At 44.0% G+C, this 26293-nt stretch overlaps 1 protein-coding gene across 6 annotated transcripts in view; it reads right to left on the reverse strand.

Annotated features, from left to right (window-relative positions):
• Positions 1 to 4026: 4026 nt before the first annotated feature.
• The window catches only part of JPH2 (junctophilin 2), a 63336-nt gene continuing 41069 nt past the window's right edge, over positions 4027 to 26293 (reverse strand). For 2 of the 6 annotated variants that reach the window (XM_083508056.1, XM_083508058.1), the window contains exons 3-6: positions 22564 to 22682; positions 9798 to 10698; positions 7717 to 7812; positions 4027 to 6910 (exon numbers count right to left, since the gene is read on the reverse strand). In XM_083508056.1, coding sequence (XP_083364182.1) covers positions 7734 to 7812; positions 9798 to 10698; positions 22564 to 22682 — 1099 coding nt within the window. In that variant the 3' untranslated portion in view covers positions 4027 to 6910; positions 7717 to 7733. Of the gene's footprint in view, positions 6911 to 7716; positions 8648 to 8921; positions 10699 to 16903; positions 19322 to 19815; positions 22683 to 26293 lie in introns of those variants that run through there. The other 4 variants (XR_014527287.1, XM_083508057.1, XR_014527286.1 and 1 more) reach the window with 4 other exon arrangements.

The raw sequence follows: 26293 nt of genomic DNA on the forward strand, positions 1-26293 counted from the left end.
CAAAACCAGGGAATGTGACTCAAACCCTCTGATGGAAGCTGAAGCTTAAATTTTGCCTGTCAGAGTGTGCAAAGAGTTGAATAACTGAGGTATGGATTTAGTCCCGAAGCATCAGAATAGTGGAGGTAAGGCACAACTGCTTGAAATATCATTTTCTGTGAGTGTCTTCCAGGGGAAAGCCTGACTGTTAAAGCAGTCAGTATTTTGCAGGAGGGATTAAAATACATACTGGAACTCTGGACTTGTGCAATCAAAGTGGATGAAAATGCTCCCTTGTCCTAAGTGTAAGAAAACCACTTTAAGGGGGAAAACGATTCTTTTGCTGTTTGGAAAGTGACAGGGAAATGCAGTGAAAAGTGTGGAATGCAGCATGTCATATAACCACACTGTAAACAAATCAGAACAAATGCTAAATAAAGACTAAACAATCTAAAACATCATGTAAGCTCTGGTCACATCCACACCATATATGTTAAAGCACTCTTTGGTTTAATATCCATGGCTTTCCCCTAAAGAATATTGGGAATTGTAGTTTGTTAAGGGTGCTGCCGTCACATGATGGTTAAAATGGCAGAAGTGCTTTAAATGGTCTGGATGTAACCTGAGTTCAAGCAAACCTGTGATGGCCTGGGAATCAGATTCAGAGGCTGAACCTGAGGATTCCCAGCCTGCACAGGAGTCACCGCCTTCAGGGCCGGCTGAGCCGGGGCTGTGGCTTGAACCTGAAGGGCCCTCACCTGTACCGGATCCTCAGGAGCAGTCACTAGCTGAATCTGTTCTGGCTCCGGAGATGATCGAGGACCCATTGCCTGCAGGTGCTCCACTCTCAGCCCTGTCAGGGGAAGGTGAGGTTGCCTCTGGGTCCAGTAAACCCTCTAGCCTCTCCTGAACTGCAGAGGCTCAGGGCAGAGAGGTGGAGGGAACTAAGTTCTCGCAGGAGGAGTGCTTGCCTCCAGGCCAGGAGAGGCGAGTCACCTGTGGACCGGGGCCACCCTATGCCTCAGAGGAGATAAAAGCCAGCCAGCCCAGTCTCAGGTTGCAGGAGCAACATTGTTGGTAATCTGTTCCTGCCGGCACCCTGTCCTGCTCTTCTGCCAGAGTTCCTGACCTCACCCGACTCCTTGCCTTGGACCCCGCTTCAGCCTTGACGGACAGCCCCCATACACACCCTCGACCTCGGACTGGACTCGGACCTCGCCGCACAGTAACCCCCCGGGACCAGCACAAAATCAGGGTGAATGCCAAATCAGCAGACCACCTGGAGGAGCCACGTAATGGCCTCTCATTTCCAGTAGGGGCTCCCGCAGCACAAATTATGAGGCTACTTAGGAATAGCAGCTGTCTTGGGCAAGATCTACCTTTTACCAAGGAGGCGTTATTTTATAGCTTCTCTATACTCTGTTGCAGCTGGTATTTCTGGCCTGGAATCTCTTCAAGGCATTAACCATGGAATCTTATCCTTGTCATATCATCTCACAGCAATCAGATGTGTCAGTGGGTTGGAGAGTCTCCCATGTTCCTTTACCAGCCACTGCGGTTCATATCTTCCGCCTGAAGTCTTCTCTCCAGTCATGGAAGGCTGAAAGTACATGAACCCGCTTTTTATACTCTTGAATGAGGCAGCTGGGTGTCTCTGCCGCCCCTTCTTTGCTTATACAGCACTTACTCAAAAGCCCTTGACTAAAATTGCTACATTGCTTTCCTTTCAAGTGCTCCTCTTGCTTGAAGTTAACCTATAGCCAACCTTGAGCTGGCCTGACAAGATTTATTGATCATTCCTGTTGGTTTAAAATCTGCTCAAGTTACTCCAGCTACAAACTGGCGTACACAGAAATGCATTTATTTATTTCATCTATATCCCCCCCCCCCATGTTCCTCCAAGATTTTGGACAGAGTTGTTCCGCCTGGCCTTTGGCTTGAAGTCAATTTGATTCCCTCCCCCTCTTTCTTTTTCCTTTCTCCTCCTGTGATGAGGCTGCATTTTAATGTTTTAATGTTGTGTTTTAATCTTGCTTTTTAAGTTGCATTTCAATCAACTTGTTTTTTATTGGTTGTTAGCCGCCCTGAGCCTGGTCTTGGCTGGGGAGGGCGGGGTATAAATATTTATTATTATTATTATTATTATTATTATTATTATTATTATTATTATATCATCATCATCATTATTATCATCAATGGGAATCAGATAATCATTCCCTCTATTTCCTATGTTCAGTTTGCAGGTTCCGTTGGTTATGTAGCCAAAACAACCAAACACACACACACACACACACACACACACACGCTATAGGGAGGCCTGAGGAAAACCCCAAGCTAGAAGAAATACAAAATAACAACTTTAGCGATTCCGCGCCCCAGACTTGCAATCCCCTGAGGACTGATCATGTTCACTTGCTGTTGAGGCCCGCCCCCCCCCCCCCCGAAAACTGAAGAGGAGACTAGAATAGAGTGGTGGAATTCTGAACAAGGGAGCATACCACACTGCAACACTTTGTTGCAGGTCTGCCTTGTTGTGAGATACGACGGGATGGTTAAACCCTCCTGCTGATGGAGGCTGATGGAGGGCCTCTGCAGAGAGCAGAGAATACAGCCAATTTGGATTTTGGCTCTGCAGCCTAGGAAACCCTAGATCTCAGCCTTCCTTCAATAAGCTGCTGGCATTCTACCTGCACAATTGTTACTGTAGGTGCTTTATTGATCGCTTGAGTTTTCTTTAGGTCAAGGAAAGGAGGGGCAGGGTAGGATGCCCTGACCCTCCTTGCCCTGCTGCCAAACTTGCCTTGATGCTTGGTCCGCTGGGGCTCCTTGTAGCGAATGGAGTGGGCTCCACTCGCTAGGATGCTCCACATTTTTATGCCTGGCTAGCTACTGCAACGAGGACAGGAGGTGTGGTTCAAATCCAGCCATCCCCCTGGGAACAGGGAGTGGACAATGGGTGTTGATTAAATGGGGAGTGGACAATAGCAGCTGAGTCAAGTAGCGGTTGGTTCCTTAGGGCACGGTTTCCCAAACTCGGGTCTCCAGCTGTTCTTAGGTTACAGCTCCCACCATCCCTAGCTAGCAAGACCCAGTAGTCAGGGACAATGGGAATTGTAGTCCAAGAACAGCTGGAAGAGACCCAAGTTTGCGAAACCCTGTCTTAGCGGATAGACCTTCCAACCTTCCTTCTTTGTGGTCCAGTTCGCACACTATCAGTAATATTACTGAAAAGGACTGACTAGATCTTACTTTATTTTTGTTTTATGTACTGGCAACAACACAATTTTTAACGTTCCAGTTACCCTGCAGGTACTTTGCACTCTACCTTCCATACTAGGCTAGATTTTAGCTGGTTTTAATCTATACTGGCAGCTGGAACTTTTAGCTGAATCTTTTTTCCGGCAACGACAGCCTAACCTTTATAACTGAGGGGGAAAGAGCGTGTGGGGTGGGTGTGCTTTTAAAGAAGGCTAAACTTGCCCTCCCCTGCTAGGGTAGCACTGAACAGTAGCTTTCCTACAGACTTCCAACCCCTAGAATATAGTTTTTACATAATTTTGCTTCAAGCACACAGTGACCTTACTATGCCCTAATTTACCTGACCTTTTAAAATAATTAAATAAATAAATAAATGTGCCTTTCTTACCCTCTCCTCATACATTTGTTTTACCTCACATTTACACTTTCTCAGCTGGGGCCAAGGCACTTTGTCACCATGAAACAGAGCTCACACATTCTGACTTAAGTTCTCACTAGTATGTTATTATTTGCAATTTATATAACAACCTGACACACAAATCAGTTGAACCCCAGATCTCTTGGGACATGATTCCACCTTATTGATTTCGACGGGAGAGATTTTATTATGTATTCAAACAGTCCTATTGAAAGCTACGGTACTGAAAACGACTTAACTTTGACGGGGCTGCACCTAGATTTGTGGCTTGCGGTTTCTGTGGAACAAGACTAGTTAACATTTAACTTAAAATGCATAATATCAGAGATGTACCATTTCTAAAAGCCACCGATCTAAAAATTTACAGTGGGTAACGTGAGCAAAAGAAAACATTTTATTATTGCACATAATCCAGCAGAACAACTGATGAAAACTCCTGGACGATATTATACAAATTGCCATACACTTTTTTATTTTTTAAAAAAACTTGTGATTAAGGTGTGTTGTTGGTGATGACAACATTTTCCGTTTTTGTAAGACCTGAAAAATTAAACAACAGACACCTACTTTTGAAGGCATGCAAACTTGAGGTAAACCTGTTCTTGCTCGCACTGAGAAACGAAAAACCAAGCAGGCTTGTGCATACATTTGTTCTGATCCATCGGTTCTTTGAGGACGCCAGCACTATGCTGCACACATGCAGCTCCCCTACCAACAAGACCCTTCCACTCGCTTTAAAAGAGAGGGCAGCTTATGAATGCATGTACACAGAGTCCCTTCCAATGAAGCAAATGAAAAGTCTCCATCATTTGTGCACCTGAGCTCACACGGGGCTCTGGATTTGAGGCATGATGTTTGTGCATTTTAAAAGTTTGTCACGCTCAAGCTCATCTTTGGAACAACGAGGGCTAGGAAATTGCCATTTTAAAAACACGGAAGGCTGGGGGTCTCGGGACTCTAGAAAGATACGGCAGGGAATATGAAAGTGCTTGGGAGCTACATTATCAAACATAACCCGTTTGTGCTCTACTGAATTGCTTATCATTACTTCTTGGAGGTAGTCCTGTGGCTACCTGTATGTAAACACAGCAGTTACTACAGGTTGTAGGGACCAAGGGATAACTATGTTTGCACAAGCCCTCCGGATCTACATACAACACATATGGTTAGGATCCAAAGAACTACCCAACCAGTTCTGTACACTAAACTGCAGTCATGACGTGCTGAATGGCAAACGGCACATGAGAGTGATGAGTTTCAAAAGCAGCTTGGGATTTGGCATGGAGTTTCAGGTGTTCAAATGAATTAAAAAACAAACAACCCCCACAGTGGATACACACAAGCTTTTGGGCACGTCTAAAGAAGCCCTCTCGATCCCAGTTCATATATTTATATATGTCACGTAAAGCAAATCTACCTACTTTCCCCATCACATTGTAAGGAACAAAGCACAAGAATGAGACAGCAGAACATCATATTTGTATGAAGCGGGGTTTATGAGGTGGGGGTAGGGTTGGCAACAATCTCTGCCTTTTTCAAAAGGACCAGATTTTGTGCTTCATGATAAATAAAGGCCACTGAGGTCTCTCAAAGAAAATAACATACATAGTTATAAAGCAGTTTGCATACTGAAATTGGACATCTGGCGGCTAGGGAGCCAGGAAACAGGCTGTCACATTTCAAAAGCAAATAACAGCCTATTTGTTACAAACACCTTTAGAAGAGAAAAAGTAATCATAAAACCCAAGGCTGGCTAAATTGTTATCACCCCATGTTCTGCGGATGTTCCTCAAACATGGCTAAGCATTTTGCTGAAGCCTCTTCCAACACATGGGCTGCTGGGCAGAGATAATGTATCCCTCTTCCTCCAATTTACAATATAATTTGATTAAAGTAGAAAAAGCAAGTGGGAAAGGCACAAAATGTCATCACTCCTGCTTCCCAATTTCATTTTCAGCGACTTATGAATTCTAAGTAATCTGATCTGAAAAAAATACTACCCTGGTGTCTACCTGCTGCCTGTCTATGGCACCATATTTATAAGGCTTTCACTGCTTGGCAACTGGAGCCTTCTTTTTAAACCCAACATTTTTCAAGTTCCTTTTTCCCACTTTCTCATTTTAACCAGCTTCTGCTGCACCAAGGAGTGTCAGCAAACATACAACTTCACAGTCAGTTTTAAATAAGGCACATTTTAAAGCTTTTGAAATTGAATCAAAGTCTATGCTTTGGGAGAGGAGGAAAAACATTCAAACACATTTAGGGCTGATTCATGCATTACATTTTTTAGGGTTCTGCATATGCCAGGTCATATGTGCATCTGAATACCCAGAGAAAAACATAATGTACAAAGTGAATCTCACGGCTGATCTAACTTCTGGGGAATAGGCAACTTCCAACGACAAGAATATGCTGACAAGGCACTGACTTCATCTACCAGTACTTTGCGAACCACATTCAAAATGTAGCCCTTAGTGAGGTTTCTTAAACTCTAAAAAAGATTCACTCTATCTAATTCCTACTTGGCAGAACTGCAGAGGATCCACTTCTAGGGACTGCTTATAAGACTACATTTAAGCATCCTTACACTGAAATCCATAGATGTTTTTTTCATTTTTCCCACTGTGGATTCACTTGGATCCTAGTGTGGATCCACTATTCAAGGAAATGGCTTTTGCCTGCTCTAAAATCTGGACTTCTACACAGATTTTTTTCACAGTTATGCAGCAACGGGGAGCATAGCCTAACCTTTCCTAACGCTGGATTCATAACAATCTTGGTTTGGGTGGGAGAAGTTAAATCAACAGCTATAACAATTATTCCTGGCTGCTACATAGCTTAGAAACATGGTGTTCTTCAGCAGATTTATAACGACGAGTCTTCCAGTGAAGCCTGGAATTTTCGTGGTGGAATTTGAAGGAGAGACTGCCTTGTTTGTGTGTCCACAATTACAGATGAATCCTTGTTTCTTCAAACTGCAGTACAACAGTATCAGCACAGTTGTGAAACTTTAAGGCAATTCTCATTCACAACAAAAGGAAGAATGAGGAGGGGGATGCAACAGTCAAGGTTTCTTCCTGCTGGGCAGAAGAGATCGTCTATAGTTGGGGGCCTAGGCTAACAAGCTCTTCAGAAGCCTTCTATGGAAGTTCATGACCACAATGCCAACACTGGGTTCTAAGCTCCTCCCTCTTTAGATGGTTCTGAATGGATGGTGTTATACCTCTGGAAAGGCATAGATGTCAGCAGAAACTTCTGTAAGAATAGAAATCAGCGAGAAAGAAAACAGGGAGTAGCAATAGTAACAGAAAATATAATTATTGGTTTAAGTTAATGTTTAAGATGTCACACTCCAAAAAGCTTTTAACAAGAGGGGTCAGGATAAAGGAATTATTTAACAAGGAATTAGAGGCCTTCACCCAGCAAATGTCATGGCTGAATTATTGCAATTCATTTTATGTAGGGTTGCACTTGAAAATGAAGCCACAGCTAGAATGCAGCCACTGGCTATTGAGCAGAACAACAAAATGGGATCATGGAACACCAATCCTGAAAGTGCTTCACTGACTGCCTGTAAGCTACCTGGCCCAATTCATGGTCCTAATGCTAGTATTTAAAGTCCGAGATGGTTTGGGTCTCATGTATTTACAGGAGTTTGTGTATATGAGTGTGGTACTGTAAGGAAGCTTTTGCAGCTTCTTGTTATTTTTTTATTCAAGGTCTGAGACACGTGTGTGTGTGTGTGTGTGTGTGTGTGTGTGTGTGAGAGAGAGAGAGAGAGAGAGGGGGGGGGGACATGGAGAGAGGGTAGATAGATATCCTGTTGTGACCCTGTATGCAAATTTTCTTGGGACCAACCCCTCATTGAACTGCTTCTAAATAAACATGCACAGAACTGGATGCTCTCCTCTTCTTCACAAAACAGGAAACAATAGTTGTGCATTGATGTGTAGCCAGATAACCAAGTTGTCCTTTTACAAAAAGGTTCTAAAGTGAAGTCTTCATTTCCCAGAATGTCAAAACAATAGGGCACTCTGAGCCATTTCATTTGTCCCCCTTACCTTGTCTTAGCATCTCATCATGTCAGAAAATGGACAAATAAGATGGAGAGGCCAACGTTCAATAGGATGACCATGCAAATGATGATTGTGTTAGGTCCCTAAGGAAAAAACAACAAGAAGAGTATAATGTTATCTACTGTGATTTAGAAGACACAGATGAAAAACTTCCTCATTTGTAAAAGCAAAAATAGTTCTGTCAAGGGCTTTTATGCATTACAGCCGCCACTGTCAGAAGCAATTCGTAGAGCAGTGGTGGGAACCTGTGTCTCGCCAGACATGGTTGGATTACAACTCCCATAATCCTTGTCCACTGACCATGCTGGCTGAAGCTGATGGGAGCTTCACAGGTTAGCCACCCTTGTCCTGCAGTAAGTACTAATGAAATCAATAGGGTTAGGGTTATTTGCTTTCATTCCATCATCACCGCACCTAAACATTTGTGCAGGTCAGTCTCATGCCATCATATTTGGGGTAATGTTCATTTTGATGCCTGGAGCAAGCTGTGCTAAATCTTCATTTTGGGAGAAGCTACACATGTTGCATACCTGCCTTTCCTGCAGCTGTTAAAGGCACTGGAGCCCTGTGCACGGAAAAGATGGTAACCAAATTTGTCTTCTGCAAATATACCACCTGAGTCATTTTTCTAGACTGTAGAGTGACAGCAGGAATGTTAACCCCTTTTGTGCTGGCTCTGCTCCTGTGAATTCAGCATTAGCCTGTTTTTTTAAAAAGCAGGTGAATGCTGCACTCATATGAACTTCGGGGGAAATCACTTCTAAGTATACAGGCAGAAATTCAGGCTGGAAGATGTTTTCTCCACCATGGATATAGCCATACCTGTTCAATTTCTGCATCTCAGACACAAAAGCACGGCTAAAAGAAAAAGTGGGGAATTCTAACCCGGCACTCCAATACACCAGCTGCTCTCAACCTGATGCCTTCCAGATATTGTTGGACTCCAACTCTAAACAGCCCCAGCCAGCAAGCCCAATAGTTAGGGATGGTTGGAACTGTAACATCTGGAGGGCACCAGGCTGGGAAGTTTGCAATATAACTTTATTGGGAGCACCCAGCAGGGCTTACTTCCAAGTAACCATGCATTGGATTGGGCTGTTTGGGATAAATAGCTCTGTTCTTGAAGGTAATATTTGCTGGCTTCTCTATCAGAATGATGTATTATCACTATATGAAATGATTAATTGCACTGATGAGGTGTGATTGTGAATAGAATCATGTGCATTTTTTATTCAGAAGCAAGTTCCAAGATGCTCACTTACTCTTCTGTGGGGGTGAATAGGTTTGCTGCCTTGGAGCGCTCTGCCTACCATTCGATCTGCCTATTGCTACCCCTGAGTTCACCAATCATCAGCTACCCTCTGTACTACCAGCCCCAATGAGCACCAGCTGCCATTGATGCCAACCCTGTTCTACAATCCAGGAACACTCCCCCTAGCAGTAAGTCAACAAAGTTAACATTTTCAACAAACCACGCCATGCATTTTAACTTGGCTGTGGTACTGGAAATACAGATAGCACATAATATATTGAGTGATTTTCTCTCTGTGTGTGTGTGTGTGGGGAGAGAGAGAGAGAGAGAGAGAGAGAGAGAGAGAGAGAGAATGAATCTTCTGAACCACAGAGCAAACTTTACAGCTAGAAGATTGCTCTAGCTATTTTTTATTTTTATTGTTTGGCAGGAGGTAGAAAAGGGATAGGTGATATACACACACAAAAACACCCCAAACTGTTACACCTGAGTAAATCCTATCTGCATCTGGTAGTATTTATTGACCTGACTTAAAAATGTCAATTCATAGTACTTTACAGCCCCATCTGATGGAATGGAACACATAACAATTCACAGTACTGCAGTTTTGAAAATAAGTTTTCACATCTAGACAGTAGTCCAGATCAGGTGCACGCATGTTGTGCACTTATGTACCCACCTCGGTTTTTGTACATGAAAGCAATGTGGCACAAATGACAGCAGGGAAGCAAACAATAAATTGAAAAGGAGATTCAGATGATTATTTGCTTCTTTCCCTCCCCTATCCAGCCCCCAATGGAAAAAAAAAACACTCCCCTCTCCTTTATAAAGACCATGTAGCAGCACCTCTTCATGCTCTTCCACCTCTTTCGTTGCTGCCTCTGGCGAAGCAACTTTCTTCACCACAGCCTTGGGGTCAGTTTTGGCCACCACCTTCGTTTCAGTTTTCCGTTCAGGCTTGCCTTCAGCTGCAGCTTCGGCTTTCTCTTCTGCTTTGGGTTCTGGTGGCGGGTGTTGCTTGAGATCCTGTTTAGGTTCTGCTCTGAGTGCTTTTTTTTCTTCGTGAGCTGCTTCATGCTGAGAGACAGGTGTACCTCCCCTCTTTTGCGGCTCCAGTTTGTGCTCAATGGCCTTCACATCAGCTTTGGGCTCTGGGGAACTTGGCTTGGCAGGCAACTTGGAGTCAGGGAATGATTCTTCCTCAAAGTCCACTGGGGGAGTAACCGGGGAGGTCCTCACAGCATAGCTGTGATAGCCCTGAAATAATGCAACGTCGCCTTCCTGATGTATCCTCTGAAGGGGTTTGATCTCCATCTGGTCAGCAGCAACCCTCACATGGCTAGGGTGGCTGGGGCTCCGGGAAGCAGGCCTACTGCCACCTGCTGCCTTCTCTGCAGGTGCTAGCAAAGCTTTGGAAGGTGTGTTGGGCCTACTTCCCGTGCCGCTGCCATCCTTCCCATGATCTCCATTCCAGCTCCCAGGGCTTTTCTGAGAACCTTGCTTCGCTCGTTTGGCCTCAGGTGGTGTTCCAGCTGGTGAAGGTGTTCGAGCGGGACTTTCTTTGGGCTTGGTGGAATCTTGCTCCTCAACCTGAGGGCTCTCTGGAGGTGGTGGTGGAGGTGGCTGTTCCACAGGTGGTGGCTCTTCAGTATTCTCTACATTCTCTTCGTTCTCCATGAGCTCCTGGAGCAGTCGCCTCTTCAAGTATTCAGGACCTAGAAAAGGCAAGGAGAGGTTTTTGAACATCGCCAAGAGACAGTCAAACAGCATGAAATTCCAGTGGAATTAGGAAGCACAAGGCAGAAACAAAACCACAGGGGAAGGACCAAGGTTGCTTTATCACAGTCCCATCACCTCATGGAGGGAAGAGAAGATAATCAGTTAAGGAAAAAGAAAGGGCCAGTTCATCAGTAACCCCATAGCTGTGCTGAATAGTGGGGAAAAGGAGGCAGACCTTGCGAGCAGGAAGCTTTTAATTAACAGTGAAGTAGTACTTAAAAGCCTTAGTAATGCTTTGTTGCTGGTCAGGCAGGTGCTACATTCACATTTTATCCGAAACTAGGTCTAATAAACAATGGAGAACAACACAGAAAACACTAGAATGCAACAATTTGGCAATGACATTGATTGAAGGGGCAACTCCAGAAAAAAGGACTAGTGTGGAAGCAACCTACAATACAAGATCACATTATGAACACCAAGGCAATCTTGGGAATAGATTTTGGAACTTGCACATAAATGATATAAATTCAACCCTAACTCAGCACTAGTGGAGCTATCACAGCACTAGATACAGCACTTTGTATGCCTTAGTATATACCTTCTGACTGTTACCCATCTGGTAATAAAAGCAGATCATTTTCAGAATGTAAGTGCATTGTGATTAATATGGATTTATCATTTGATTTGACGCCTTGATTTCAAGTTGCATTCTTTTTCTTCAAAGATGAACAATGGTCTCTCTAAAACTTTAATTATTATTTGGTTTGAGGCCAAACTATTAATTACTGATGGGAGATCTGTGATTTTGATCTCCCAATGTTATATTTTTGTTAATGAAATGTAGCTGAGGGAAGGCTGCCAGGTTCCCCACAGCCATGGCGGAGAAGGGTGTGAGTTAACCCTTCCTCTCATAACAGTTCTCTGATTTAAATAGCCCCCCTTTCACAGTCTGCTACTAGATTGGGAAACTGTCACAGAGACAGAAATGGGTGAATCTGTCAATTTCTATTTTTCCCAGTTTCTCAACTTTTCTGATCTTCAGTTCTCCACAGTTCCACATTAGTTTGCACATTTATTTTATTGAAAGTCTTCATGAAAATTCATCAGCAAATTTCTCCTAATAAACACATCTTTGTATGCAATTCTGCAGCATGTACACATTTTCCAAACAATATGAGAACAGAAACAGACATCCTTCTAAATTCACATTTATCTTTTCAATGCAAGTAATATGTACAAAAATTGCATATACTAGGGTAAAGTATGCATACAAATGCATGTACTAGTGAAGGTAACATACACAAATGCATTGTATTATAAGAAACTGCTTGCTGAAATGTGTCCGTTAGTCAACACATGCATACAAACATATGTTTATTGGGGAAAATTGCACTTAAATGCTTGAGAACTTTTATGACCATTTTTTTAAAGTTGCTGCATAAAATTAAGACTGGAAAAATGAACAATGTGAGAACCAACACTGACAGATCCCTGCCTCTACTCCCAACAGCATACTGAGGAAAAGCAACGGTTCTGAAGCCCATAAAACATTTTGATTGGCCAAATCTTTGTACATCTACCTGTACAATGATATATTTCACTGAAGAGGGCTGGTTGAGAGAAGTGCAGCGGTTTGTCTTTGGTGTGAAGAGAGCTGTCAGATGTGTGCATTGCTCACTAATAAGGTCAGCCACCCATGACACTAAGATCCTACTGAACACACTTGAGCAGTTGACCCGCCTCCATTAAACAAGGTGACTTCTGGATTCACATTTCATTCTGTCCTCATCTGACTGGGTTGTGTCATCGTCTCCTAGCAGCACTGCCATCGGCTGCATTATTGTTTACATATTGGTAAGCCTTAGCTCAGTGCAGAAACTAAACAGCAAATCTCCCCCCACGCCCCCGTCTCTCAAACGAACGTGCTTATGAACCGAAACAGAGCAACCGGCCTTAATTAGGTCCCAAATACTTGCGGGCAAAACTGAGCCAGGAAGCTCCTAGTCTACATAAAGGTCAGAGCACTGTCACACACAACACTTAAACCAGTCGACAATGCCAATGTAAAATATGCAACGGCTGCAGTGCTAATTTGATTTCTTTCTCACAATCTGTCCTGTGTTGACAGTATTTACACATGGCACATCGCCTCAGAGAGGGTCAAAGGCACATTTTAGTATGTTGTGCAAAAGCTGAATTTGGGGTTATAGTGGAATATAATCTTTACACTTCATATAGTTTCCAGCTATATCCAGGACTGAGAAGTACCTCACATAATATAGAATGGAATGGAATGGAATTCTGCATCCAGGCAATTTAAATTATGCTTGAAGAAAATAAGTATTCTGTAACCCAGAAGTGGGGAACCTTTTTTGGGGGGGGGCACATTCCAGTAAGCGGAATAACCAAAGCAAAAATGGGCTGGGCTGCCCTTTTTATCTCTCTCTTTATGCTCCCCCTATCCTCGTTTTTCTGTCCTTGCCACCTGCATGAAATTAGTTCAAGGGCTACATAAATTTATGCTGACTGCTACATGAATGAATATGGGGAAGCATAATTAGCAGGAGGAATACTTTCCCCTCTAGAATTTCACTTCCATTGCAGTAGTGAAATTAACACAGGGAAAAGTTTCAAAATCAGTCGGGAAGACTTCATCACTAGTTACCTGCAAAACTTCAGTCCATATGGCAAGTTCTTCTTGACCCATCTTGAAAATGTCCTCCCCTATCTTATTTTGCTGGTTGGTTAAGAAGATAGCTATACTCATGCAATGTATGAACGGATTGCTTTTAGACACAGACTGTGCATGGACAAATATAATGATACTTGGAATACATTTAGAGAAATTGTAATGACTTGTATACTCACTGGAATAATAGTGGTACTTATTTATCTATATATCATATTGTATTGCAGTCTCAAAGTGGAATATAATCTTTACACTTCATATAGTTTCCAGCTATATCCAGGACTGAGAAGTACCTCACATAATATCCCTTTCTTCCACCCCCACCCCCAATTCTTTCTCTTTATTTGTTCACTGGAAAAAAAATCAATAAAAAGGACAGCTATATGTACATATCTGAGAGAGAAACAGTGCCATTGAACACAAGGGACTGACATTTGATTTGCATAGATTAAACACTGGTCGTTTCTGTGCACTCAGAAGTAAGTCGGCTGTGTTCAGAGGGTTTCCTGCCTCTCTAGTTAGTGGGTTTAACATTGGGGGTAACTTCCTGCATGGAGTTACCCCCAATGAATGCAGCAGGACTTACTTTCTAGCAAACATATACCATATTTTTCGCACCATAGGGCGCACCGGACCATAGGGCGCACCCAGTTTTTAGGGGGGGAAATCAAGAAAAAAAATATTCCCCCCCAGCCCCAAAGAGCAGCGTACAGGCTGCGCACAACCTCTCCCTGCCTGAGGGGTTGCGCGCGGCTATGGCACAAGCCAAGGCAGTGAGCAGGATGGATCCCGCTCGCTGTTTTGGCTTCCTCTTTAGCCCCGTGCAGCCTCTCCTTGCCGGAGGGGTTGCGCGCAGCTATGGAGGAAGCCAAGGCAGCCAGCGGGATGGATCCCGCTCGCTGTTTTGGCTTCCCCTTTAGCCCCGTGCAGCCTCTCCCTCCCGGGAGAGGCTGCGTGGGGCTAAAGAATCCATAGCTCCGTGCAGCCTCTCCTTGCCGGAGGGGTTGCGCGCAGCTATGGAGGAAGCCAAGGCAGCCAGCGGGATGGATCCCGCTCGCTGTTTTGGCTTCCCCTTTAGCCCCATGCAGCCTCTCCCTCCCGGGAGAGGCTGCGTGGGGCTAAAGAATCCATAGCTCCGTGCAGCCTCTCCTTGCCGGAGGGGTTGCGCGCAGCTATGGAGGAAGCCAAGGCAGCCAGCGGGATGGATCCCGCTCGCTGTTTTGGCTTCCCCTTTAGCCCCATGCAGCCTCTCCCTCCCGGGAGAGGCTGCGTGGGGCTAAAGAATCCATAGCTCCGTGCAGCCTCTCCTTGCTGGAGGGGTTGCGCGCAGCTATGGAGGAAGCCAAGGCAGCCAGCGGGATGGATCCCGCTCGCTGTTTTGGCTTCCCCTTTAGCCCCGTGCAGCCTTTCCTTGCTGGGAGATGCTGCGCAGGGCTTTCCTGGCTTTCCTGGGAGGTGGGGGGATTCCCTCACCTCTCCCAAAAGCCCGCAGAAGCCGCGCAACCCCTTTAAAGAGATTGCGGCTTCTCCTGGTTTTCCTGGGAAGTGGGGGAATTCCCCCACCTCCCGCAAAACCGGCAGAAGCCGCGCACACTTTAAAATGGCTGCATGGCTTCTCCTGGCTTTCCTGGGAGGTGGGGGAATTCCCTCACCTCTCGCAAAAGCCCGCAGAAGCCGCGCAACCCCTTTAAAGAGATCGCGGCTTCTCCTGGCTTTTCTTGGAGGTGGGAGAAGGGACTGATGCGGCCAGTCAGTCCCTTCTCCCTCCTGTGGAAAAGCCCGCAAGAGCGCACAGAGCTTGTGTGCGGCTCTTGGGGGCTTTTCCCGCCTGCCTCACCCCCTGCATTCGCTCCATAGGACGCACACACATTTTCCCTTGCATTTTAGGAGGGAAAAAGTGCGTCCTATGGTGCGAAAAATACGGTATAAGATTGAATTGTAATTGTATTTGATATAGTACTCTGGTGGGAACACTTAACAATTATTTGACTGGAAGCTGTGCACCCCGCCTCTCCAGCACGGAAGATCATGTGCCACACCACTGAAGGGGTTTTTACAGGAAGAACAATGACCAGGACAGCTTCCAGACCAGTTGTTCACTGGGGATTCATGTTGATATGTTTGCACAAAGACCTATGAGACGCTCTTGGAGGATAGATGGCCACAAGATTGAGCAGGTTTCAAATACCTGGGGGTAGTTTTTCACTCTACCGGCAGTAGGAAAGCCCATGGGGAACATGTTGCTGAAAACAAGTAGTGGCCACTATATACCTGCAGCACTCAAATGGGCGGGGTATAAATAAATTATTATTATTATTATTATTATTATTATTATTATTATTATTATTATTTGAAGCCAAACCAATAGCACAACTTCTCTATGGTGCCCAGGTGGGCCCCTTCTCTAATTTTGGCCCCCTAGAACTTGTACAATCCAAATTCCTAAGATCAGCCCTTCAAGTCCCAAAATGTGTCTCTAATGCCACTCTGAGACTAGAGACAGGTTTCATAAAAGTGGAGGCTAGAGTGTGGGTGACCATATTCAACTACTGGCTCAGACGATCTTTATTTCCCCTTGGGTCTTGCACCACTAACTATGAACAGTAATTTTCAATACACATGGAAACAAGACTGTGGTAACTAAAATCTCAACCTTCTACTCAGCAAGGGATACGAACAGGCCAAAGCTCTCATAAAACAATGTGTTACAGATACTGAGCTCTAGTTGGATCTAGCCAGGACCCCAACTTTTATTGCCAATAAATCTTCCAGGTACTCTGCCTCTCCTATGGCATATCTAGATAAACTTGAAGTCCCTAAGCACCCGAGGGCCTTTACCTTGGCTTGATGTCATACCCTCCCCTTGGCTGTTCTTGAAGGCTGATTGCTTATCTGGAGAGGCAATACTCCTGTGACTCTGGACAAACAGAAACAATAGAGCATGTGCTTCTCCAGTGTCTTTACTATAGAGAGATTCGTACTAGCCTCATCTAGCCATCACTGCATAAGTACCCAGGGCGCACAGGACAATTCTATACCTCCCTGCTGCTTTCAGATACCAATCCTGCTACAACATACAACATTGCCAGATTCTGCACAGCAGCATTTTTGTTCGACGGATTATAACCTGTGCCACAAATTAAATACAATGAGCACTCATATTAGAGTGCTCTGTAGACCGATTGCTATAGTCTTATATATATAGTGGTACCTCCGGTTGCGCATGGGATCCATTCTGGAGCTCCAGTCGGATCCCATGGTGTGCGTATCCAGATGTGCCGCTTCCGTGCATGCGGCGAAACCCAGAAAAATACTTCTGGGTTTGCTGCGCATGTATCCCGAAGAATACGTAACCAGAGGTGAACATAAGTAGAGGTACAACTGTACTAACCTTTCACGCTCTTTCATTCTTGTCTAATGTTCCTAACACTTCCTTTGGACTTTCTTAGCTTCTTTTGGATTCTTATAGACTTTTATGTATATATTCTGTTTTCACTCCTTTTAGTTCGTTTGTTTTTTATAAAAAGTGGGGGTCCCCGTCCCCCCCGATTTTAAATGATTGTACCCCTCCTGCCTTTGACCATAAACAAGATTTGGGGGGAGGGGAAATGTTTGCCCAAAGTTTGCCAAAAGGTTCTATGATGTCATCGTGAACACTGAACCTGACATGCTTGTATGGAGGTTATACAACATAGCTAGCTAGTGGTTGTCATCCCAGTTTTCAGTGCAATTTTCTGCTATTTTTCTTATCAGACTTTCTTAGTTTAGAAAATTGACAGGGCGACTGCGCTAGAAAGTGCAGGATAATGGTCAATTTATGTCTGGAATTGCCTGAGGACTGATGTGTGTGGCTATTACTTCTCAGGAAGGCTACATGTATCCCTATAGATTATATACCATATAATGCAGATAAATCATCCAAACAAACCATGAGCAGTAAGTAAGCAAAGAACAAACCTTGGCTGCAGCTCATGGCTTGTTTGGAGCAAGAGAAACCATGAGCTTAGAAATGTAACTCTAAGACAAACCATGGCTCGGCTCCCAGTACAGTAGCTGCAATTTCCTCCCTGTGCGTCAGCACACCTTTCTCGTTCACAGTAAGTCGTAGATTGGCTTAGCGATTGGGCCAAACCCAAGTACCATTTTATAATGAGTAGGTCAAGAAAATGGACCTATTTCACTAATTATCCAAACTGTTTACAAATCCGTGCGATTCTACTGTAGAGCAAGAAAGCGGGGTGGGGAAACCCTGCTATTTAAAACATAGCTGAACGCATACATTTAATCTCCTGTAATGATGTCAGCTGAATGATTAATGAGAACTCCAACCAAACTCATGTCATATTTGCATTTGCTTTTTATGATGGCAGCAGGAAACAGAATGACTTTCCGCCTCCATAAGCCAATTTTGAAACAGCGTCTGGGAATCTTGTTCCAGTAATGAGTTCAAATATCTGAAATTCAAGGGAGCAACTCCTGCCCGACGTGTTCGGTCAGGGATTAGATAAAGGTACATCTCCTATGCCTGTGTGAGATTGGTTTGCATTTCCAATAATGACTACGGCAAGCTGCTTTCACTGACTGATCAGCAAGGATAATTTTAACTGGTGAATGAATATGAGAAAACCCAAACTGTCCCCCAGATGTCCCAGGAATAAAAAAGAGCAGTGTCCATCAAGTACATTAGTGGCTGTGAATCTAGGCCATGTGACACCTACCCACTGCTTGTAATCCTGAAGGATTCTGCTGAAGCTGAAAGGAATATTTTCTGGCAGACAGATATATCTGGCACAGCCTGTGCTATGTGAGGAGAGGCCACTGAGGGCCAACTGGTGCAAGCAAAATCTATTAGTAAAACTTGCCCTGTGCTTTGCTGCTGTCTGTCCACAGGTAGGGATTGACATATCAGTCTGCATCCAGTCTATATCACTTTTGTATGTGCTCATTCATAAATCAGTTTTGTCCTGTTCCCACGTCAATCTTCATTTTTTAAAAAAATCAAAATTAATATTTATAGAAAACTTACGCTTGGGATGCCAGAAATGGGATGAGGCATTTCTACCCTAGATGTGGGGTGAAGAAATACTGTTTTAAAATCAAAATATAACTATCTCCCTGACACCTCTCGTCTAGTTCCACAACTTTCAGCTGGGCTCCTGTAACAGAAGAGAACTCAGATGTACCTGTGGGGTCAGACTGCAGGTAAAATAACTCAGCATTTCTCACTTCCTTGCCCCTCTTCCGCTTCAAACAGGCACCCACACAGCTCCTGCTTTATACAGGGTTGGAGCAGACCCACATTTAGACAGATCTACTGCTGTCAAATTTAGTTTATGGAGCTGGTCTAGACATTTCCTCTCCTCCTTTTGCACACCACCATAATCTGTTCTGGATGGTCCTTCAACCCCCCAGAAAATATTTTCTTCTCTTTTTTTAAAAAATAAATTTTTATTATTTTTCTCCTTAAACAATATTTTTGACAATACAATAACAAACATAAAAACTTTCTGCTCTGCCAAGCATATGACTTCTCTCCCTCTCTTCAGTAGGTTTTCCGCTTTCAAGTCCTATCGCGCACTTTAGCTCTTTAACTTCTATTGTACACATTGTAGGATTTATTTCAATCCTGCTAGTGTCTTCAAGTTTTTGCAATTATTATTCAAATATCCAATAAATTTACTCCAATCCCTTTGAAATTTTTGATCGTCCTGGTCCCAAATCCTGCAGATCAGTGGCCAAGTCTGCAAAGTCCATCATCTTCGCCTGCCACTCTGCAATCATTGGTAACTCCTGTAATTTCCACTTTGGGGCCATTAAATGTTCTTGCTGCTACTGTGGTGTACATAAATAGTCTTTGGTCTATCTTTGCAATTTCCTCTCCCATCAAACCTAGCAAGAATGCTTCCGGTTTTTTGGGAAAGGTATATCTAAACCAGTGTTTCCCAACCGGTGTTCCGCGGCACACTAGTGTGCCGTGAGACACCGGCTGGTGTGCCGTGGGAGGAAGGCGGGCGAGTCGGGCGGTGAGAGGCGGCGGCGGCGGCGAGGATCCGCGTCGAGCCGGGGGCGGCTCCGCGGTGGTGGTGCCGAGCGGCGGGGCAGCGCGCGCAAAAGGGAGGAGCGCGAGACAGCGGAGGAGGAGGAGGCCGGCATGTCCGGGCAGCAGCAGCAACAACAGCAGCAGCAACTCCCGCCGCCGCCCCCTCCTCCACCCGCTATCGCCGCCGCCGCCTCAGCTGCCCTCGCTCTGCTGCCTCCTCCCACCCCGGCAAGGGGGAGGGAAAAAACTTTCGCTTTTGTGCGTCCCTCCCGGCGTGACGCTGCGCGCTGACGTCACGGGGCGGGGCTTTAATGGTGGTGTGCCGCGAGATTTTTTTCCGGCTAACAGGTGTGCCGTTGCCCAAAAACGTTTGGGAAACACTGATCTAAACATCTTTTTTAATTCATTGTAGATCAATTCCCAGAATGTTTTTACTTTGTCACATGTCCACCACATATGGTAAAAATCTCTATCTGATTCTTTACATTTCCAGCATGTTTTATCTCTCATCCTATACATTTTCGCTAACTTTACTGGTGTCAAATACCATCTATACATCATCTTCATTACATTTACTTTTAATGCCATACAAGCTGTAAATTTCAATTTTTCATTCCACACTTTTGTCCAAGAATCAAACTCAATATTATGCCCAAAATCTATTGCCCATTTTATCATCACTTCTTTGACTTCCTCATTTTTAGTATACCATTCTAACAACAAATTGTGTATCTTTACCTCTGCTTGCCAACAGATCGACTTGAAATATTGATTTTTTATTTTCAAAGCCACCCAGAAAATATTTTCAGGCTGCATAGTGGGCTGGAGGGAACAGGAGAAAAAAAAGGAAGTTCCATTGTGTGCACAGAAATAGGTACATGTGTGGAGCAGAACTGGATACAGCACTAGGGTTTAAAAGGGAATTGGACAAATTCATGGCGGAAAGGTCTATCAATTGCTATTAGCCATGACAGTTCAATGGAACCACTATAGAGGAAGTACACTTTGCATTAGGGCAAAGAATGAGGGATATTTTTTGTCTTCATCCCCTGCTTGTCAGCTTCCTAGGAGGATCTATCTACTTGGGGAGCAGGATACTGAGCTAATGGACCTCTGGACTAATCCATCAAAGGTCTTCTTGTGTGCTTATGGTCTTAAAGCTTTGATAAAGGGACAAAAGCAGACCAAATCTCACTGGTTGTGTTTTTTTTAAAAAAATCCAGTTAACAGACTTAAGGTATAGAGTACTATACACTAATGAAGAAATGGGGAACCTGTGGCCTTCCAGATGCTGTTGGACTATAAACCCCATCATCCCAGATCATTACCCACACTGACTGGAGCTGATGGGAACTGGAGTCTAAGAATATCTGGAGGTCCATATGTTCTCCACTAATGGAAACCATGAGCACCTGCGCCTCACTATAGCATGTACAAATACAGCATTCATGTGGTTAAAACAAAGGGTTACATAAAATACGAGGGGTTCCTGTAGTATATTAGCATATAGTTGCTATTTCAGAAATGTGAGAATCATCCTTTAGGCTGGATTCCTACGCAACTGAATTCAGTGGAACCCACTCCTGAGAAATTATACATAGGATTGAGTTGCAAATCTGTTCAATCATTCTGACAAAGCAATGGTATAAATTGGATGCTAATATCTGTTCTATACCAAAGGGGCTCAAGAGGAAGAGAACTGTAAAACATTTATTTTAGCCCTCCTGCCCTGCCTGCAGGCTCCCGTCAATCATAAAAAGACCCATTCAGGGCCATTTATTTCTGGCTGCAAGGAGGCTATTTGGAAGCTATTTCACCAGTTGCTCAAGCTCCTCAAAATAGCACTCAGCAGCAGACTGACCATTCGTAGTCTCTTGACTCTCTGTTTGTGACATCTTCGTCTAAATAAATCACACAAATACCACCACACTGATACAAATACAAATCAGTGGGCTTTGGTATATTATTATACCACTAAGGCTACTTTTTATGGCCTCCACCGATTTCTATGAAATCCTCCTATTGCCTCAGAATACATATTTTTAATGAGTATTTTCCCTCTGATTAATCAACTGAAGTCTTGTTAGGTTGCAATCCTGTGCACACTTCCCTGTGAGAAAGGCCTATACACACTTATCTGAGAGTGAGCCCCACTGATCTCAATGGGACTTAGTTCTGAGGACTTAGTTCTGTATAGAACTGCATGCTAAATCAAGTAAAGATTACAATTACCGGTATATATATCTGTATGTGTGTCTGTATACACATACATACATACACACACATGCCAATGTAACATTCAGAACTAGGGGTTAACCTTAAAGTGCTAAGCGGTTAACCTTAAATTCATCTGCTAATAATGTAAGTTGAAACTTGCTTGCGCTTAGCTTGCACACATTCAGCTTTATGCACTTGGTAAAAAAAAATTAAACAAAAACAGGGGCAGACATCTAGGAAAAAAGATTTTGGCAATCCCACCTACCATTGAACTCAATGTGTTTTGACTGTACAGTGATACCTTGGTTTACAACCATAATCCGTTCCAGAGGTCCGGCTGTAAACGAAAACAGGTTGTAACCCAAGGTGCACTTTCACCAATGGGGCCTCCCCCCCAAAAAAATGGGTTGTAATCCAAAAAAAATGGGTTGTAATCCAAAAAAAGGGGCACGCACTTCCGGGTTTGATGTGGCTGTAATCCAAAATGGTTGCAAACCAAGGTACCACTGTACACAATTTTGGCTTTACACACTATCCCTGGAACATAACCACCATGTAAGATAAGAGTTGCCGGTATGTAGTTCTCTGATTAAATACTATTCTTGGCTGTGAAATCATGAGAAGTATAGAATTATGACATATGACATGGGCCAATTGAATGGTTTTCCTCACTCAATGCCTATGCCTATGCAATGTTTCAAGTCATTTGACAGCAAAGCTACTTGGTTCAGCACCCCCTCTCCAACTCATGCATGCTGTGTTTTAAATGCCCTCCACTCAAACACTTCATAGGACTTCAGCTTATGGGTTGTGCCATAGTAATGTCAACTTTGGCTTTAGGCTTTACTCTGCTTAGTACCTCACCACTGCTGAAAGTCAGCAAATCAAAGCTGGGCTGATTTCATTTCCTACCTGGCTGATAGAAATCCGGAGATAGTTCCCTGGCCATCGACCTGGCTAAAGTGGATTCATTGTTAGCTGCCACTGCTGCTTGCTCAGCTCCTTCTGACTTGGCTTTGGCATGGGCAGTCCTGTGGAGAGAACATCCATCATGGCAATTAGTATTTCCATTTGTTGGCAAGGCTGTCTTAGGCTGAGTTCCTCAGCCATTTATTCCAAGGTGGCTCTTCTGATGCGAATAGGACTCTTCCTTAATAAGTGGTTTCATAATGACAGCCTTGCATGATTGCTCAGTTCCTTAATATAGATGACCTTGCTTTGTAATTAATTGTTTTAAAACATAAAATAAAAGGAGTAAGGAAGAATGAAAAATACATATTGTCATGATACATATTTTACTAGCTTGTTGATTAGTAGATCCAGCTTTTGTATTTATATTTATGTTGCAGTGTTGTTAGCAAAGTATAGAATTCAACATTTTCTTCTGTTTTATTACACCAGTACATCATAAAATAAACTCCACTTCTCCATTAGCTGGTTAATAATTTGTCTCCCTTCCTGTACTCTACTATATTGGGCAGCTTGACCATATGGACCTCCTCCCATATCTTCATTATCCAGTCCTGCAGTGTTGGAGAATTTACTTTTCTCCTACAGTGATTAATGACCATATGGGCAGCAGTCAATAAATGTGCAATCGTTGATCTACCTTGTGGGAAAACAAAAACTTTTACATATCTCAAAAGCACAGATTTCCTGGTAAGTTATATACTGTTATACTCTCGGTTTCCACTAATACAGTTACCTTGCTTATTGTCCATAAAGCAAAAATAAGCTCCAAGTTCCTACAATTTCTTATTCGTCTTATTTTGAAATTTTGATCCCTAAAAGATTTATGACCCCTATATATAGTCTGCTTGCAGTAGCAGGTTGCTTGAAAAACCAACGAAGTCAAAAGAACATAGGGAGAACCCAGCTAGATCAGGCCCATGTAGTACAACTTCCTGTTCTCACAGTGGCCAACTAGATGCCTGTGGGAAGCATGCAAGCAAGGCCTGAGCCCAACACCACTCTCCCCTTCTGCAGTTTCCAGCAACCACTATTCAGAAGCTGTGGAGGCAAAACATAGCCATAATGCCTAATAGTCACTGATAGTCTTATCCTTCATGAATTTGCCTAATCCTCTTTTAAATCAAAAAGTTTAGGGACGCAGGTGGCGCTGTGGGTTAAGTCTAGGACTTGCCAATCAGAAGGTCGGTGGTTCAAATCCCCGCGACGGGGTGAACTCCCATTGCTCGGTCCCTGCTCCTGCCCACCTAGCAGTTCGAAAGCACATCAAAGTGCAAGTAGATAAACAGGTGCCACTCCAGCAGGAAGGTAAACGGCGTTTCCGTGCGCTGCTCTGGTTCGCCAGAAGCGGCTTAGTCATGCTGGCCACATGACCCGGAAGCTGTACGCCAGCTCCCTCGGCCAATAAAGCAAGATGAGCGCCGCAACCCCAGAGTAGGTCACAACTGGACCTAATGGTCAGGGGTCCCTTTACCTTTACCTTTTAAATCAAAACTCCCAGACTCTTTTTATTATGAAGATTACAGATTTATTCTGTTCACATTAAGCAATCATCATTGAGAAAACCAATTTTACCAGGACCAAGAAAATTGTTGTCACTGACAAAATTAAATTCAGTCCTGCCCCTGCCCCGTTACTTTGGTGATGTATGTTATCTGCTATTGCTATTGTGGATAAAGTATGACGTTTGTGCAACAGTCATGGGCATCTACTGAAGATACCGTTTCTGCACAACCAGATTTTTTGCTCAGTAATTGCAGTGTTGCAGCCTTGCAGATCTAGCACATTTCCTCTGCTCTCAAAATACTGCTGGTGGAAGAAGCACATATGATAACATATGGCCGTCAGAGTTGTGAGAAAACACGGTAGCTCCACAACAAAAGTGCTACCTTGAAAGGAGGCATTTGGGTGCAGCATACGAGTAACAACTGTGTGACTGTTGTACTGCAAAGTGTTAGTCTGAGAAGGCTTTTTAGGAAGGAAGCAGAGATGATCTTGCACAATTCTTCTCCATAAAATAAAAAAATTCCTTCCAGTAGCACCTTAGAGACCAACTAAGTTTGTTATTGGTATGAGCTTTCGTGTGCAAGGAATTTTTTTATTTTGTTTCGACTACAGCTACCTACCTATATCTGGTTCTTCCCCATGCAAGGTATGCCAAGGAAAACTAATAAAACATACTTCTTTATTTTCTTTTTGATACTTTTTATTTTAGTTTTCACAATATAAACAATAACAAAGATGCAGCAAGAAACAAAGCACAAAGTCAAGAAATGCAGCACAGAGCATGAAGACTGTTTCAATCTGCAGAATGAAGAGTGTCCAGCAGTTGGACCAGCCAGAAGATCCTATATGCTGTAAGAAGGCTCTTGTTGTCCATCTTAGCCACGCAAGCAATAAAACAATACCATTCTGCTGTAAATGTGTCTGTGTTCTTTCCCCCCTCTTGCCATCCTCAGTTTATGGGTAAGTTTCTCATTCGAGGCAATCTGCCGTATCAATTGATACAGAGTTCTGGGAGAAGACCCCTCCATGTCCTTTCAATAACAGTATCCAACATCAGGTCCCACAGTGGCCAAGCAAATAAACCTGGGAAATTGAGAAACAGGGCATGACCCTTCTCTCTGCTGTTCCCCAGCATCTGGTACTTAGAGACATGCTGCCCCTGAACCTTGAAAGAGCATGTGTGTGTGTGTGTGTGTAAAGGGACCCCTGACCATTAGGTCCAGTCGTGGCCGACTCTGGGGTTGCGGCACACATCTCGCTTTACTGGCCAAGGGAGCCGGCGTAGAGCTTCCGGGTCATGTGGCCAGCATGACTAAGCCGCTTCTGGCGAACCAGAGCAGCACACGGAAACACTGTTTACCTTCCCGCCGGAGCGGTACCTATTTATCTACTTGCACTTTGACGTGCTTTCAAACTGCTAGGTTGGCAGGAGCAGGGACCGAGCAACAGGAGCTCACCCCATTGCGAGGATTCGAACCGCCGACCTTCTGATCGGCAAGTCCTAGGCCCTGTGGTTTAACCCACAGCGCCACCCGTGTCTCTCATACACACACACACACACACACACACACACACACACCATGGCTATTAGCAATTGATAACCTTCTCCTCCATGAATTTGTCTAATCCCCTTCTAAAGCCATCTAACCAAGTGCCCTTCACCATATCTTGTGGCAGCAAATAATCCTTAAGTCGGGGTAGCCAACAAGTTGCCCTTCAGACGTTGTTGCCACTCCCATCATCCCTGACCACTAGTTATGCTGGCCGGGGCTGACCGAACTGGAGCCCAACAGTATCTTAAGGGCACCACATTGGCTACGTCTGCCATAGGTTAACTATGTGCTGTATGAAGAAGTGAATCTTTCAAAGGCACTTAAGTATCTACATCCCAATGAAACATTTCAAGAATCTCGCATGAGTCACTTAGTGTGTACACAGCACTCTCTGCCCTCCCTCCAGCAATGCTATTTAGATAACCCACAGGACATTCTGTTTCTTGATGCACAAATCCCACCACGCTTCAACCTCCTTTGTATTGAAAGCACGATTCTTCCTATTAACTCATCCAGAGAGATCCCTATCCTTTGAGGGCTGTTCTGTGGGGGAATGTTTTTTGGCACCCTGCATCCTGTTAAGCAGCTCTCTGGCTCCACGGCCATTTGGAGAC

The sequence above is a fragment of the Podarcis liolepis genome (genome assembly GCF_965112155.1).
Source record: "Podarcis liolepis genome assembly, chromosome: 6".
Taxonomy (NCBI): domain Eukaryota; kingdom Metazoa; phylum Chordata; class Lepidosauria; order Squamata; family Lacertidae; genus Podarcis; species Podarcis liolepis.